This window comes from Rhinolophus sinicus, chromosome 12, assembly GCF_057876585.1.
Source record: "Rhinolophus sinicus isolate RSI-liver-muscle chromosome 12, RSI-T2T, whole genome shotgun sequence".
NCBI lineage: Eukaryota > Metazoa > Chordata > Mammalia > Chiroptera > Rhinolophidae > Rhinolophus > Rhinolophus sinicus.
Genome location: NC_142512.1, coordinates 44,846,835 through 44,864,856, shown reverse-complemented (window position 1 = coordinate 44,864,856; position 18,022 = coordinate 44,846,835). Strand labels below are relative to the sequence as shown.

At 38.7% G+C, this 18,022-nt stretch overlaps 2 protein-coding genes across 3 annotated transcripts in view; one reads left to right on the top strand and one right to left on the bottom strand.

Annotated features, from left to right (window-relative positions):
• The window catches only part of DDX42 (DEAD-box helicase 42), a 34,766-nt gene extending 34,399 nt beyond the window's left edge, over nt 1–367 (bottom strand). The window contains exon 1 of the mRNA XM_019732892.3: nt 349–367. The gene's annotated coding sequence lies outside the window, so the exon portion shown is untranslated. The remainder of the gene's footprint in view (nt 1–348) is intronic.
• CCDC47 (coiled-coil domain containing 47) lies at nt 244–15,804 on the top strand. Of its 2 annotated transcripts, none has more exons than XM_019732901.3 (13): nt 244–628; nt 4,466–4,734; nt 5,196–5,303; nt 5,805–5,979; nt 7,348–7,469; nt 8,056–8,121; nt 9,027–9,128; nt 9,315–9,425; nt 10,166–10,251; nt 10,755–10,813; nt 11,122–11,231; nt 11,426–11,593; nt 14,096–15,804. In XM_019732901.3, exons 2-13 carry the CDS (start codon nt 4,471–4,473, stop codon nt 14,174–14,176), a joined length of 1,452 nt encoding a protein of 483 aa, XP_019588460.2. In that variant the 5' UTR covers nt 244–628; nt 4,466–4,470; the 3' UTR covers nt 14,177–15,804. The 2 variants fall into 2 exon arrangements, with proteins under 2 accessions (XP_019588460.2, XP_088658445.1); XM_088802319.1 differs by lacking the exon at nt 244–628 and adding an exon at nt 2,202–2,268 and having other exon boundaries at nt 14,096–14,472.
• The last annotated feature ends 2,218 nt before the right edge of the window (nt 15,805–18,022 follow it).

Below are 18,022 nucleotides of genomic sequence, written 5' to 3'. Positions count from 1 at the left end.
GGAGTGTTCGAGGCCTGTCTAGCAAGCAGGCATGGAATTTAAGGAAGAGTAGCAGTGACAGGGAGCCGCCCAAAAATACCAGATAACGCCCTCGGTGGAAACTGCATATACATAAAATTGTCGATCCCTAAACTTAGGTCCTTTGCAAATAGGACTTGGACAACATGTCTCCTCGTGCCTCTGGCCACGTGGTCCCATAGAGCATGGCCACCTTTAGCTTCCGGAGCAGCAGTTCAGTGTGATGACAACTTCACCGAATCCTAACGGAGAGGGTTGGGATCGGCGTGGGGAGTTCCGGCCCAGGGGCTGGGATTATGTAATTCTCCCAGCAGCCCCACCTCTACTCACCGGGGCGAGGGTGACGAAGGTCTCGCGCGGTCCTAGAGGCTGCGTCCCACTTCTTAGCCGCGCGCAGGCGCGGACAGGCAGCACGCAGTCTACGTATTGGACGGTGGAAGCTACGTGAAGAGTGGCGCGACGTGACTGAGCTACCTGGTCCAGCTGTGTCCTAGAGGCATCGGGGGCAGTAAAATCGCGGTGACAGCGCAAGCAGTGGCCAGGCCGAGAGGCAGGCGGGGTAAAGGCGGCGGCCTCAGAAGCGCTGGGCCGGTTCTAGCCCCTGGTACAGGTAGGAAGCGGGCCATGACGTATTAGTCAGTGGGGGCCGGGCCGGGCGGAGAAGTCACTCTGAGTAGCCTAGCCCGGTCCACCTTCCCACCCAATTCCCTCAGACAGGCCTGTGTAACTTACATCGGTCCCCTCGCCTTCTCACTTCTCCGGACTTTCTTAAAACAAGCAAACTTTGGAGTGGCCGGTTAGCTCAGTCGGTTAGAGCGTGGTGCTAATAACACCAAGGTTGTCGGTTGGATCCCCACATGGGCCACTGTGAGCTGCGCCCTCTTTAAAAACAAAAACAAAACAAAACAAAAACAAGCAAACTTTGTCCACTTCAAGGCCCATTTCCTGTTGGTCTTCAGCATTGGGGTGATTTGAACGGTTTTGGGGAACTTCCCCACAGAGTTGTGAGCAAATGCCAATCAGAAGTGCAAAGTTAGAGGAAACTGACAGTGGGCAGCAGGAAGAGTGGAGTAGAGATGGCAGGATGAATTGATTCTCCATGGTGGGGAAAGACTAGACCCGGGTGGTTTAACAAAAACACCAAACTCTGGCCAGTCTTTTCTGAAGGTTTCTTACATAAAACGTGTTTTTATCCAACGGTGTAAGGAGATGGGCATGTCTATATGACTTCCAAAAGTCTCAGTCTGGCCATTGTCTGAAAGGCCTAACTAAATGGCAGCAAGGAATGATTCCCCCACTTACTCCTCTGATTTTTAAGTCCAGACCCAGTCTGTGAAAGACTGCCAAGGAAGCCAGCAGAAGCTAATCAGACCAGACTTGGTAGTGCTTGTGTTCTTTGCCCCAAGAGTCTCATTCAGGACTGGGTGGCCTGGCAGGGAGTTGTGCATTTAATGCCTTGCAGCAGAGAGACTTCAGAGTGAGAAGGCCAAGGTACAAATGCCTTGGATAATTTTAACATAAATAACCTTGAAGGAGCCCCATTACTGTGCTGAGTTATCTTAGAAACGCTTCTACAGTGTGAACCCTCTTGAGTGGAAATGCAATTTGAATTGATCAGACCTTTTGGTAGGTAAGGTAGGTAATCAAATCAACTGTGCCAATGTTAACCTTTATTTGCTTCTATTTGAAAAAGTTGAAAACATCTGAAAAGAGAAACACTGAAAATGAAATCTTAAAGGATGTTCGTAAGACACGGGAAGGAAGTAATGGGAACTAATATTTACTGAGTGCCTTTACGTGCTAGGCATGTATCTCCTGCACTACCCACTACAGCCCTGTGAGGCAAGTAGTGAATGGGTATCCCCTTTTCAGAAGTGGAAAACGGAATTTTAAGTAAGTAGCCCAAGATCATATAACTGGCAAATGGTAGAGCTGACATTTTAAAACAAATCTAACTCCACCAAAGTGCGTGCTCTTTTTCATTTTTCTTCCACTTTTGACTATAATAAAAGATTACTGGAGGAAGGTAGGAATGTTTGGAGACACATCATCCTTTTTGAGGTTGGTTTTGAGAAGGCAGCTATGTTTGCTCATAAAATGTTTCCTGTTGCTAACCTCAAAGATCAAATATTGGACGGGATATGCTATTGGTCTATCCTTTATGGCATGTTTCAAATTACTTGTGCCTTTCAAAATTTATGAACTTTGTCCAGTTCAAGGAATATTTCTTAAGCAGCCATGGCTTGCAAGGTATTAGGCAATAACCTTTGATACTACGCCGATTCCTTTAAGAATTTATGGTGTTGTAAATATGAAATACAGAATATTCGCTATCCCAGAGCACCTTGAAAGAGTAGTAAGTCACCTCCATTAGTTCTCAACTTCCTGCATTCTGGCTTCCATCCTTACAACTTTCCTGCAGTTGCCAAAAATGATTTCCTTATTAACATTTGGAAAATTTTGGTCTATATCTTACTTGAACTTTCTGCAGCAATTGAAACTGAACTCTGTTTTCTTCTTAAAAATATGCTTCTCCTTTGACTTCTATAACACTTTGACCAGAGTCCCTGCTTTTTCTCTAACCATTCCTTCTTAGTTTCCCATTCCAGTTCTTCCTGTTATGCCCACCTCTTAGCTGTTATGATTTGTTTCAAGACTTTTTGATGTTCTTTTTTTTTTTTTAACCCTCACTCTTAATACTCCCTGGGGATCTCATCCGTTCCCACACCTTCTCTATTTCCAGCTTTGGCTTGTATCCTGAACTCCAGACTTATATTTCTGTTCTTTTCTTTTTTTTCCAGACTTATATTTCTAACTACTTCCTTTTCTCCCTCCATAAGATAGGTTATGATACTTTTTAGGGATATCGTGAAAATCAAGAGATAAGTGTTAATCATCTAACATGCTGCTTAAAAACATTCTGAACTTTTCAACAGGTACTAAATTTAATTTATTGCCTTTCCCCCCCAATTGTTTTTTCTCCCTTATTGTTCTTTATCTCAAGGATGACTTTGTCCAGCCATTAATCAAGCCGACACTTACAATCACCCCGTCTTCCTTTCCCACATTCTCTATATTCAATCACTTTATGCTGACAAGTGTGTGTAATTCTTAAATATCACATCTGTTTTCCTGTTCATTCTCAGTACCACTGCCAGTTCAATGCTGTTTTATATCTTACATAATTATTTCAACCACTTGTTTTTCCTGCCTCAGGTGCCTTTATCCAATTCACACTGTGTATGAGCTGTCAGTTAAATTGCAAATCTGATAATGTCACTCTCCTATTTAAATCCTTTAGTCGAGTCTAATTATCCAGACTTCTTAGTGTGGTCTGTAAATAAGGGTCATCATCCTGGCCCTGCAGGCCCTTCTAAAAGCCTCCTTACCCCCACTTTGGTCTGCATACCCAATGCTCCATCTTACCAAACTCCTAAAATGTTACTTCAGGCCTCTGTGCTATAGCTATTCCTCAGTTTGCAGTGCCTCTTGAGTGCCTCAGGAAACATGCTTTTATTTTTTTATTACAAAAGCACATCATAGGAAAATTAGGAAAAATAAAGGCAAAATGGCCATAATCCTACTGTACAAAATAACTTATTTACATGTAGATTTATGTATGTTTAGATGGTGGAATACCCACTGTTCTTTTCAGAAAGCTATGAAATACTGATGTATTTCATTACATCATGTACACTAGGAACGAGTTTGTTAGCAAAAAATTTACTACTTTAAGTAAGTAATATAAAATCATAGCCACCGGCCTACATTTGAGAAGTGGCCTGATAAATGGTTATCAGGGATTCTGGAGTCAAAACTGGAATCAAATCATAGCTCTGTGTTACTTGGTAGTACATCTCTGTGCCTCATTTCCTTATCTGTGAAATGGGGATGTTAATGCTACTTTCCTCAAAGGGTTGTTATGAGGATTAAATCAGCTGCTTTCTGTAAAGCCTTTAGTACAGTGCCCAGAACTTTGTGTCTTACACGTTTGCTTTTATCATGATGGTGTTCACATGTGAACACACCAAGTTGATCTAAGCATGAATGGCTTTTCATTCATGTATTATTTTTGTTACCACTAACAGGTAAGTAGTTCCATCTCATTCTTATTTTATTACACCTCTTCCCAGTTCCTGTATAAAGCTTTTTATAGGCTCTCAAAACAATACTTACCAAATACACAGTGTAAATGGAAACCAAACTAAATAAAATTAATGATTTGTCCACAATTTTACAAATAACTAGTGACAGAGTTCAGACTAGAACCCAGGCCTCTTTACCCTCACCTCATCTTTTTTTTTTTTTTTTTTTAATGCTATCTGAAATGAATAGTATTAAGAGAAAAGCAGGAGTCATTGATATATTTTAATCGTTTCTAAATTTGATTTGTTATGTGTAGAATGGCAGTCCACTTAGGGTCTGTTTGTTTCAACTCACTGTTAAGGTGCAATGAAAGCCTTCCACGCCTTCTGTGTTGTCCTTTTGGTGTTTGGGAGTATCTCTGAGGCCAAGTTTGATGATTTCGAGGATGAGGAAGACATAGTAGAGTATGATGATAATGACTTCGCTGAATTCGAGGATGTCACGGAAGATTCTGTTACTGAATCTCCTCAACGGGTGATAACCACTGAGGACGATGAAGACGAGACCACTGTGGAGTTGGAAGGACAGGATGAAAACCAAGAAGGAGATTTTGAAGATGCAGATACCCAGGTGAGATTCCTTTTTTTTTAATTGATTTCTTGGGAAATTGGAAGGATGGAAAAACTTGTAACTAGCGCTTTCCCCAGGCAGTCAAGTTAAGACCCAGTGCTGGGGAGACCTTTACTCTCTAGTATCTTTTTGTTCAGTAGGTGGCACTCTTCTAAATGTTTTGTGGAATGTTCCCACCTTTTGCATTGATCGAAGAATGAATTGTAGTTTTCTCCTCTATGGAAAACCTGGCTGGGAGAAGGAGTGGAGAGTGGATTCTGTATATGGGTGGGAATTATATTATTTAGCACTTGGGATTCAAAAGCATGGAGAGTCATCATTTGTTGAAAACATGTAATATTCCTGAATTCTGTGATTGCTGCTTAAGTGTTCTGTTTTCCTCTACAACTGTTGCCTATGAAAATGAGGTGACAACTGCTGGCAACATTTGTAGGGGGAAACATTGTGCCTCATTTTTGTAGGAGGGAGACACCGAGAATGAGCCATATGATGATGAAGAATTTGAAGGTTATGAAGACAAACCAGATACTTCTTCTAGCAAAAATAAAGACCCAATAACAATTGTTGATGTACGTATACAGGATTCTGACTTCCAAACCAACAAGATATTTTGCTGTCGTTCATCCCAGAAATATTAGTGACATATAGCTGGTGTTGACATAATAGTGGGAGCTGTGAAAGAGTTTGACATCAATTCTTCTGATAAAACTCCACACCTAGAGAAGTAACCCCTGTGTTTTTATTCTAGCCCTCATAGTTTTATTTATCAAGGAATGATGAAGAGGATAGACATTGGCTTTATTTTGGGGTGGGACTCAGAATCAAGTTTAATACAAAGGGCTTTCCAGCTTTTTATCCCATTTGATTGTACTCACGTTTCCTCAAAGAGTCTTTTACAAAGCCGACTTAGAAAACCAAAATGGTCATAGTTCAAAGTACAACCATATTCAGTGACAGTAATAGTAGTAACCGCTTCTGTTTATGGGTTTTCTCATTCTCCTTCATCCCATGAGTTAGAATCCATCCTTCATCCTCAGCCAACATTAAATAGAACAATTGTTCTTCTTTAGGTTCCTGCACACCTCCAGAACAGCTGGGAGAGTTATTATCTAGAAATTTTGATGGTAACTGGTCTGCTGGCCTACATCATGAATTATATCATTGGGAAGAATAAAAACAGTCGCCTTGCTCAGGCTTGGTTTAACACTCATAGAGAGCTTTTGGAGAGCAACTTTACCTTAGTAGGTAAGTGAGGCTAATGGAAGTCCAACTGCCTGCTTGAAAATTATCTGGTAAGAACTGTTTATTCCCTTCAGTATAAACTTCTGAGTACTTCTACTGGACTGCTGAAGAGAGTGCTGTTTTATTTGTTCTTAGGATCCCATTTTTGTTAGGTTTTATATGTTGAGTAAATTTCATTTATTAAATTTCTCATCTTTCATTAATTAACAGTTGCTAAACAGCTTTTGATTAGAATGAGATAGTCAGTGTTATCTACGCAAGTTGATAAAAGTCTGGCTGAAAGCAAGTAATTTTAACATTTTGAATAGCTTGGTAAATGCTTTCAGTGCATCTTTTAGAAATCCCTCACAATTCTCCCAGGTTCTGGGCACTTTAGTCTCGGATCCACTGAAGAGGTACACATTGAAGTACCTTACAGGATTCCCTGTAGTTGTGTAGTGTAAGGAGTAAGGTGGACTCACCCACCTTCACCCCTATTTGGTATTTAACACTTTGTTTCCCTCTAATAGTAAGCAAGTATCCGTCTGCTTGTCTCTTTAGAAGACTGTTTAAGTGTTGTGCTAGGTACTTTGCATATATTGTTTCTTATTTAATCTTTATAACAATATTGTCTATTGGATATAGTTTCTGTTTTCCTGAGGAAGGGAACTGAAATCCAGAAGTGTTAAAACTTAAGCTATTCAATTGCAACCATGATATTAGAACCTCGTCTACATACTTCCGATGTTCATGCGCTCTCTGTTGTTCCATAGACCTGGAAATTAGGAAAATAATAAGCAGCCTTTAACGCTTTCCACTTCCCCTTATGTGTTTTCATTTAGTGTATCAGTCTGCTTTACCTTGTGAGGGTTGAACAATTTCTTTTGTACACTTAATCAAATGAAGAGAGGAAATGATTGGAATTTGATCTAAAGTACAGCTCTTAATAGCACTTACCATGTTGCTGTTGGAAGAGCAAACATGGTTAAAGTTAACTCACAGGCGACATGGTGAGGGAGTGTTAGTTGTAGTATGGTATTTTTTGTTCACTGCATAGGAGATTTTTTTAACTTTTGGCAGAGACATTTAAACTAACTTTGCTCCATTTTGTGTCTACTCTTGAGAAATTTATGCTCGAGCTGATTGTCATTAACTAACAAGGACACAGAAGCAATGCTAGAGTCCATATTTTTTTATGGAAATAACAAAGAGATTTAAAAGTAAAAGGAATGGTGTCCATCTGTTGTAATCAGTGTTCAAAGGAGAGTTCTAGAAGATGGCAAAGTATTGCCACCTTAAAGCTATGATTTTTGTGGGATCAGGGTGGAAAAGAGTGTAACAATAAGGCCCCAGCATTTTTCAGAGAATCACATTAAATGGTTTTGCCCCTAGGGGATGATGGAACTAACAAAGAAGCCATAAGCACAGGGAAGCTGAACCAGGAGAACGAGCATATCTACAACCTGTGGTGCTCTGGTCGAGTGTGCTGTGAGGGGATGCTTATCCAGCTCAGGGTGAGTAGGGGATTTCTGGGACAGTGTATATATCACCTTTTGTTTTTTTCCGGAGGGATTCAAATCCTCAAGTGTCTCATCCTTTCACGTTTGACTTAAAATGAAGTATAAAAATCATCTTATACTAACTGGCAAATGTTGAGTATATATATTTTTTTAAAGATTTTATTGGACTTTATTGGGGAACAGTGTGTACTTCCAGGACTTTTTTCCAAGTCAACTTGTCCTTTCAATCTTAGTTGTGGAGGGTGCCGTTCAGCTTCAAGTTGTTGTCCTTTCAGTCTTAGTTGTGGAGGGCGCAGCTCAGCTCCAGGTCCAGTTGTCGTTGCTAGTTGCAGGGGGCATAGCCCACCATCCCTTGCAGGAGTCAAACCGGCAACCTTGTGGTTGAGAGCCCACTGGCCCATGTGGGAATCGAACTGGCAACCTTCGCAGTTAGGAGCACGGAGCTCCAACCACCTGAGCCACCGGGCCGGCCCAAATGTTGATTATATTGCATGAAGCATCTGATTCCCTCTCCCAGGTATTTTCTTTATAGTAAGCAGAAGTTGCAACTGTTCTCTTGCTTTTGTTTTTGTTTTTTCAGTTCCTCAAGAGACAGGACTTACTGAATGTCCTGGCCCGGATGATGAGGCCAGTGAGTGATCAAGTGGTATGTATTATCCCTGCTGGTTTTCTCTGTGCAGAGTGAATTCATTTTTTTTTTTCAATTACAGTTGACATTCAATATTATTTTATATTAGTTGCAGGTGTACAGGATAGTGGTTAGACAGTTATATAATTTACGAAGTGATTCCTCTGATAAGTCTGTTACCTACCTGGCACCACACATAGTTCTTATAATATTATTGATTGTATTTCCTATGCTGTACTTCACATGCCTGTGACTATTTGGGAACTACCAATCTGTACTTCTTAATCCCTTCACCTTTTTCACCCAGCCCCCCAACTCTCCTACCAATTGGCCACAGTTTGTTCTCTGTGTCTATGAGTCTGTTTCTGTTTTCTTTGTTCATTTATTTTGTCCTTTAGATTCCACATGTAAGTGAAATCACATGGTGTTTGTCTTTCTGTGATGTATTTGTATCTGTGACTTATTTCACAAGCTCTGGAGCTTGGGGCCCTCTTCTCAGAGTCATTGAGATTGTGGGCAGAATTCAGTTCCCTGTGGTTGTAGGTCCCATTTTCTTGCTAGTTGTCAATTGGGAAGCACTCTCAGCTCCTAGAGCCCACTCTCAGGTCCTTGCCACATTGTCCACCCCACACCCTTTCACACTTTGACTCTTTCTCCAAGTAGGGCTCAGTTCCTTTAGAGGACTCACTTGATTAGGTCAGTCCACCTAGGATAATATTCCTTTTGATTAAGTCAAAGTCAACGTTAGGGACTTTGGGACCTTCTGCTACCTAACACTATATAGGTAGTGATGGGAGTGATAGCCCATCATGTTCACACATTCAAGGGGAGGACGTATACACCAAGGGGTGGGAATCTTGGGGGCCATCTTAGGAAGCTGCCTATCACAGAGCCTAACAGGTGAGTTTTGTTGTTTTTTAAAGCAAATAAAAGTGACCATGAATGATGAAGACATGGATACGTATGTGTTTGCTGTTGGCACTCGGAAAGCCTTGGTGCGACTGCAGAAAGAGATGCAGGATCTGGTATGTCGAATTGTTCCGACTCCAATGTACATAGCAACTGTGCCCATTGATTACATAGAGATTCACCTTCAGAGCATAGGATCATTAACCATTTTGAAATAGGTCAGTCCATATCCTCTTGAGAGACAGAAAGTCTTTGTGTATAAGAAAATGTCATGTCTTACTTTCAATTACCTCTTCCTCTAGAGTGAGTTTTGTAGTGACAAACCTAAGTCTGGAGCAAAGTATGGACTGCCGGACTCCTTGGCCATCCTATCAGAGATGGGAGAAGTCACAGAGGGAATGATGGATACAAAGGTAAATGCAATAGAAGACATACATTTGTACACTTTGGCATATATAGGGCCCTCTCCCTAAAAGTCACGCTGTACAAGTTCTTCATTTTATGACAATGCACTGGTTACGTATTCTTTCCCACACAGACATTAAAATACCTTCTTTAAGCAATAGATTAACTTGTCAAAAGGAAAATTTGATTAGTTAAGAAGTTCTCTTTAAATAAAGTGCAAGTTGTTCTAGGATTGCTAATGGCTTTCAGGTTTTTTGAAAAAGAACTACAACTTTAATCCTTATCACCATGTCATTTAATCCTTTTTTTTAAGCTTCAGATAGTGTTAGAGAAGAGAGATGTATAGAGAGAGTCGTTGGTTGTGTAATGGTAACAGCACATATTAGTGTCATAAAAATATAGGATAGCTCAAAGACAGTTCTGAATGTAAGTTCAAGGTGATGTGTTTATGAAGAATCCCCTGAAATTATTTTAGATTTTCTCTTCGTGCTTTCACTCTTGTTTAGAATGTTATTTTGAGATATATTTTAGCTGCTTAATGAGAAGAATTGAATAATTGGTGTTACTGAAGAAAAAGTACTAGTTTCATTGAAGAGCGATTTCTTATTTAAATTTAATTTTTTAAAGCTTTAGCCTTAATGACTTTGTGCAAAAGTAAGGGAGGATTGAAGAGTGAATATCTTTATGAAAAAAGGGAAATGCATCAAACCCTACTTTAGAAAAAATAATTTTCTTTTCTTTATTTCAGATGGTTCACTTTCTTACACACTACGCTGACAAGATTGAATCTGTTCATTTTTCAGACCAGTTCTCTGGTCCAAAAATTATGCAAGAGTACGTATGAAATAAAAATACTGAAAGTGATGTTCTTGTTTAGCTTTCTCTGTTGAAGCATGCAAGGTAGATTATTTCTAGATTTATTCTGAGCCTGACTCAAAAATAAGATGCTTCATTGTAACAAGGAGCTGGAAATAAAACATAAAAATCCATCAAAATAATCAAAAACGTTATTGAAAATATGGGCCTTGCACTTAAATTTGGGCTCCTTTCTGGCTGCCCAGGTGAGGTGGACTGTATCTTGCCTGGTTGGTACATCACTGGAGGAGTCCAAGCGTGGGATAAAGGTCACTTGGGAATGCATTCAGCAGGTAGACGAGTCGACCAGATGACCTGTAAGCTCCTTCAGGCTCTGAGATTATACTTGATTTGACGATGCCAAACCAAATACTATGCTGATTGTTGGCAGGTATCTGTTCATCTAAGTGAATTGGGTGACTTATGTACATAGAGAACGTCTTTCTTGTGTTCCTTCTAAACAGCCTTTTCTTTTGTGACAGGGAAGGTCAGCCTTTAAAGCTGCCTGACACTAAGAGGACGCTATTGTTTACATTTAGTGGTAAGTGTTCTGTGTCTGTCTGGGTTCTTCATTTCCTGAGAGGTGATCTGAAGGAGAGTATTATTCCCTCCCAAATGATAGCTTATTAAAAAACTAGATTGAAATTAACCCCATGCCTGCGTATTGCCTTTGAGTTTCTTCAATAAGAGATCCTTTTATATATTTTAATTTCTATTTTCCGCATTTTAGCTGCCTAAGAAACTTGAAGAAAGGAGTCTATTAATAAAAAAATAAAAAATAAAAGGTTGGGTGACTCAGAAGTATTAATGCTGCCGTTAACTCAGCAGGAAAATGGCTTTGTTTTCCAGTGCCTGGCTCAGGTAACACTTACCCAAAGGATATGGAGGCTTTGCTACCCCTGATGAACATGGTGATTTATTCTATCGATAAAGCCAAAAAGTTCCGACTCAACAGAGAAGTAAGACCAGTAGCTTTTATTATAAGCTGGCACCTTTTACTGTTTTTTTCCTCTGGGATTTCAGTAATTGTATCTTTGCTAGTTGACTTGAAAGTGCTAAATGGTAGTAGTTTTATGAAAGCCTACTAAATGGGATTTTGCTTCTGTTGGATTGAAATGGATTTCTTATGAAACACTTTGTTTCTTGGTGAAAGGGCAAACAAAAAGCAGATAAGAACCGAGCTCGAGTGGAAGAGAACTTCTTAAAGCTGACGCATGTGCAAAGACAGGAAGCGGCACAGTCTCGGCGTGAGGAGAAGAAAAGAGCAGAGAAGGAGCGAATCATGAATGAGGAAGATCCTGAGAAACAGCGCAGGCTGGAGGTAAAAAAGACTTATCACTGAGGTAGAACTAAGATTTACGAGGTTGCTATGTGTACCATATTGGCTGTTAAGGTAATTCTGTGTGGGAAAGTACACAAGCTAACAGTTTAGCGTTTTCTCAGTACTTGGGACATTTAATTAGTTAATAGCACTATAAAGAATAAATAGTGTTTCCTGTTCAAACCATGTTAGATTGAGTCCAATCCTGGAGAATGATATGAATCTCAAACCCAAGAGCTTTTTAGGCTATGGTACGTTATGTTTCAAACATTAGCATGTTCTTACATTTTTGTGAACTAAGATGCCATAGTCCAGCTCGAAAATGTTAAGCCTGGTAAATGCTGGTCAAAAAAAGAGGAGAACAGAGCTCTAGGAGATGTGGATTTTAATGAGAATAATCTCGAGGATTGAAGAAAATTCCTAGAAGTGGAGGAACTATGCTGCCAAGTAAAAGAGAGCCGTTGTGTGGCGCTTCAATGCCAGTGGAGTGATTAATGCTGTTGAGTGAAAGGCCTACGTAGCATGCTGCTGGCCTCCTCCCATCTTACCCTTTCTCATCACTTTTTATTGGATTTGGTTTGGTTTAGTTGATGGGTATTTTTCCCCTGAAAATATAGCTGTGTTTATGCAATCTTCTTTATAAATATAAATGCCTTTTTAATGAGTACACTGAGAGAATCTACACAGAATCATTAATAGATAATGCCTTTCATTTTTCTATGGAAAAAAAAGAGGTTCTCCAGTTCTTTCTAGGGTTTGAAACTACAATAGGTTTAAGAAAAAGGAGGGCCCAGAACTTAAGTCAGATTGTAAGCTGTTTGTGGGTTAAAACGTATTTTTTAAGAACCACTGCTTTGTAGTATTTAGGCTTGGTTACCTTGTAAAAATATCCAGTGAATTAAATGGGAAAGGGAATTACCCCTCTTCGCTCCCCCGCCAAAAAGAAGAAATATATAGTCAAATTATATTTCTGACTTGAATGGCTCATTCATAGGAATGATCTGGATCCTCCTGCCCTACTAGTATAGCATTGTTTGTTTTGTTTTCTTACATATTTAATTTGAAAAATACAGAGAAACATATACACAGAAATTAAAACTAACCTTAATCCTACTATGTGAAAATAATATAATCCTTTAGACGACTCCCATCCCTAAAGGTAACTGCTGTTAACACTATATAGTCTATTTAGTTCCCCAACTCTCTATGTTTAGTACGTATATTCCTTTTCTTAATGTAGCTCATCTTATAAACACTGTTCTGTAACTTTTTATATTAAAAACATGTCTTTCAAGAAAGTGTCTTTCCATATTTGTGCTTTTAAAATTTTCCTGAGGAAAACAGTCCTAGGAGAGAAAGAAAGAAAGATGGGCCAATAAGAAGTTGTACCCATTTGTGCTTTTACCAGCATATGATAGGAAAGCTCCTCTATACTCAGTCTTTATGAAAACTGCTTACCATTTTTTAAATGTATGATTGTGATAGTGGAGAAATGATAGCTCATTTGTTTGGCATTTTTTGAACATTTTTCACATATTTATAGACATTAAGAAATATGTTTCTTAAATATGTTAACGTGAATTTCTTCACTTACCCACTATATCATATTCTGTGTATCGGTAGTTTTCCACATGTGTATAATACGTAATATAGGAAGGGATGGATTGTGTTGAGGAAAGAATGAATATGACGGAGATAGGGGTTGGCTCAGTGGGAAAGGGACCTTGGGACAGAGCTCTGACCACTTCATGTAGCTATCCCAGAAGAGTATAGCTTTTGACTTATGTTGTGGCTGTTCACTTGCTTCTGAGCCCTCACAGGAGGCAGCAGCTGCCAAAGGGGGAAGGTTCATTTTTGCCTTTGTGAACGCAAACTCGGGATGCGTTTTCCCATAAAATCAGTGTTAACAATGATGGTTCAATTCTTTAAGATACATACAAAATAGCACAGCTGTGGATGGATAAACATTCAGACTTTTGCTACTAAAATGTGTTTGAAGCTTCTTCCTCTCCTATATAAACCTCCTAATGCCTAAATAAAAATATGATGAAAAAATCCCCAATTGAACATTGTGAATTGAAATATTGTGCTCAGGTATAACATCTATGCTACTAATAAAAAGAGATTTATAATTAATAACCTGATCAAACAAGATCTTAAGGTTTTCTGAACTGAAGTACAAATTCTTGGCAGGTACATAAAATTGTTATGATGAAAGATGGGTTAGTGTTTCCTGCGCATAGGAAAACTCAGACTAGACTAACAAAGCCTGTTTAAATGTAGTATTTAGTTTCTTTTTAACTTGAAATTTGCTTCACTCCAGGTAATTTTCATTAACGAACATAGATAATAGCAATTTTTATAACTGTCTTCTGGAATGTTATTTATGGTGCAAGCCTAAGTTTTGAATAATAGTATAGGCAGTAGTCTAGTTTTGATTGTTAAATGTGTGCTTAGAGCTTAGTTTGGATTTTCTCTCTCTCTTTCTCTCTCCCCACCTAGGAAGCTGCCTTGAGGCGGGAGCAAAAGAAATTGGAAAAGAAGCAAATGAAAATGAAACAAATCAAAGTGAAAGCCATGTAAAGTCATCCCAGAGATCTGAGTCCTGATGCCACCTGTAAGCTCTGAATTCACAGGAAACGTAAAAAAATACCAGTCCATTTCTCATCTTCAAGTTCAAACCCGTGACTGAAAAATCCTTATTTCATTGTTCTATTTTTTTTTTTGGAGTTTTACAGAGGTTATTGATACATTGAACAGACTCTGTTTCAGTAATTTTCTTCCAGATAATCAAATTATTTTGATTATTTTATGAAAGGAATGCTGTATGAACTCTGTAGTTTTAAAATATTTTTAAAATTATAACGAATCATCACTGCTTTTAGTGCTATGATATTTGAAGAAATGTCATGAATTTATAGATACACAATTAGATCGTTGCTTTTCGTTTAAAATGGCAGTTTGAAATAGCAGTTGAAATGGCTATAGAGAATGCCTCTAAACCAAGATTCCACAAATAACTGTTGGAATTGCACAATAAACATTGCTTGGTGTTTTCTTCTGTGTCTACATTAAGCTTGTAAAAAAGTAAAATTTAGAACACTATCTGTGGTGTTGAAATTTCAGGGACTCAAAACAATGTAGTTCAGTGTATGTTTTGTAGGTGCGGGTGCTGATGACAGTATTATAGGATATCTGTAGACTTTAAGATGCTTACATGTATGTGGAAAATTTTAGGGATAGTTACTACAGGAGCACAGCTTTCTCCTTACGTGATACCATAAGCTAATGACATCGTGAATGCTGTATTTTAAGTGATTGTATGTTTTTCTTGAGTAACAAGTGCATGAAAAATTAACTGCTTCAACCAGAGCAGATCAGTGGTCTGTGTGAAGTCACAAATGTTTTCCTTCTTGGTCGCTGCAACCTGTCGGATGTTCCTGGAGAGCCTCTATTCTGTGTTATGGCTGTGTCTCTTTGCTTCTCTTTCTGCTTTGATCTTTTCCACAGCTGAGGCTGGGTATATTCTTTCAAAGAAATAGCCATGAATATGCATAAGGATACTTTTAAAAATGAGCTTTCCTAAACTTTGGAGAGTTCTTTCTGCCTCTTGAGGGAGGAACTCTTGGGAGAGAGGCCCATCTATCTGCACAAGCATTTAGCTTGTTCAGATCTCTGCATTTTATAAATGCTTCCTTCTAAGAAAGCATTTTTTTAAGTCACTGCTTGTACCAGGTAATTTTGGGTGGGATGGGAAATGGTTGGGTTTTTTTGGTGGGAGAGGGGTGGGCGGGTATTTTTTTGTGGACGCTTTTATGTGCAGGTGTGTCTGAGGCAATACTAAGCTGCTGTGGAAACAGCATGTGCTGCTGCCTTTGTAACTGCATGGAAACTTCACGGGGGATTTTCTCTGGGTTAATGCAGAAATGTGTAAACTGGGAGATGCAAATGTAATATTTTTTTTAACAGTTCATGAAATTAAGTTATTAAAATAATAAAAATAACAAAATTTAATGCTATATAATTCTAGAATTAGCCTTGTTTTACAAACCTTTAAAGTACATTATAGAAATCAAAATTGATAGGGTAAGTTATCTTTTGATGAAAGCTTTCTTAAAGTCCCACACATTTGGACCATGGCAGCTAATTTTGTAATTTAAGCATTCATATGCACTACCTATGGACATACATTAAACTCATTGACAAAAATCTCAGAGTGCCGCCTTTACTTTTCTGGGGTTTCCCTACAAGAGTGTAAGCCCATAGGGATGTTCTTTCTAGTCAATAAAAGTCACTGGAATGCTTTTCCTTCAAAAGAGTTGGCCGTGACAAGAATCCCTTAATTCCCAGTTATTTTTTTAATGTTTTGTAGTTTTAGAGCCCTAGGTGTTATTAATGGGCTCCTCCCCGAAGTCCACGTCTTGAGTTAAGACACCATTATCTCCTCTCTTATGAATCAGAGGACAAAGAGAGGAGAATGTTGTTGACTTGTCACATTGGGAAACCACTAAGCCCTCCAAGCTTGTCTGCACTGCCTGGGCACTTAGCAGTGCCAAAGCAAGCATGGGACTGGAAGATAAAAGCCTGGCTTTTAGTGCCACCAAAACCTATAACTTATCCTTTGACTTGGGACAAGTCATTGACTAACCGTTGACTTTCTGTTCTGTTCTTCCTTTTACTAAGTGAGCATAATAATTACTTTCTCTCCCTAACAGGAGATAATAAATGTAAAATTCTGTAATAAATTGTAGCATTTTTATCTAGAACTATTTTCCAAGTGGTGCATTTTTGCTTTACTCTGCTTTCCTTTCTCCCAATAGAAACCAACCAGATCCTTTTAGAGTTCTTTTAACTTTATCTGCAAAATTTGACAGGCTTTGTTTTGTTTAGTTTTGTTTGTGGTTTTTCTTTTTCCGTGGTGGGGGTAATAGTTTACAATTCTGTTTCCTTACTAATAGAAACTTTTCCTGTCAAGTACCAGATGTGAAACTGTTTTCTTTAGATGGGACTTACACCAAAGAACAAACATTGATTTTTCTTTCTCATTCCACTCATCCAATAGTAATTGGCAATGTAAAAATTATTTAAAGCAGTGTCTACAAGAATCTGTTTTGATGGGGGTGGTGGTGAAATACTGTACTTTTATCATGCTGGATTCTATTTTCTTACTGTTCCTGCCTCCACTCACTTTGAATGATTTGAAAAGGTGTAAGAGATGGGAAACAGTTATCCCCATAGCATAACTGTTGGTGATCAGTCAAAGATTTATTCGCATTTGGAAGAAAGTGTAATGTTTTTATCTTTGCACAGTTGAATGTCATTTTCTCAGTTCTATGAACTGAGAAGTAATACCAATTTCAGAGGAAAGCTAATTATTTTTTTCCTGAAAGGGAGAACCTTGTTCTCCCTACAGAACCTTGTTCTATTACTACACCACTTTTAATGGATATTATTTTTTATTTTCATTTTTTAAAATTAACTAACCTCTGATTTCATCTATTTGGTTTTATCCAAATAGTGTAGCTTTGTTTAAAAGATACCAGGTCTTTTTAAGTATTTACTTCCATGGGAGTTATTTGGAAATCGGATAATACTACATCTGTCTAGGTTATTTATTGTATCAGCTTTGCTTGAGGGAGAACTCTTAACTGCCCTCCTATTACATTTTCAACTTAAATACTGAATAGCTCTTTCTTCTGCATCTTTTTCCTGCATGTAACTGTATCACTTAGTAAGGTTTTAGCAAAGCTAGAATTGAAGCCAGTTTTCCACTTCAGGAAAGAGCCCTGGATTTATTGGCAGGAACCTGGAAGCTGTCCTGGTGCTTTAACAAGTCTGTTTCCTCATCTAAATGAGCAGTACCTACTCTCCCCTTTCTAAAATGCTGTTCCAAGGATCATATTAGATAACATGTATAAAGTGCTTTGACATATAAAATGCTGTGCAAATTAATCCTGCTAAACTTGTTAAACTACACATCATAAGCATTCCACTTGTGTGTTCTAGGCAATTAGTTTTACCTTTCACACAGTGATGTGGTATCTTGAAGAGGGCAGTGCCCTTAGTTTAAACTGGATGCTCAGAGTTAAAAAAAAAACAGGATCATCAGTCCATATCCACTCCTCTAGGCTTCAAGCCAGTTTCAAAACGCTCCAGAAATCTTGGGAGAGCCCCAACCCTTAATTATAAGTAGGTGAAAAGCATCAGAGGGCTTGTGCATCGCAGGGATCATAATTCAAAAGCAAAACAGGAAAAGATTGACTGTAAATACTGCAAGGTGACCTTTCATAACACCAGTTTTCTAAGTTTTCTGGACTTAGTCGGCCCTGGAAAACTAAACCTAATGGAAATTTGCTTCTTGAAACTGTCAGAACAGAGTCTGGGTCCAAAGGTTCTCTATGTCAACCAAGAAACCCCCAGCCTAAGAAA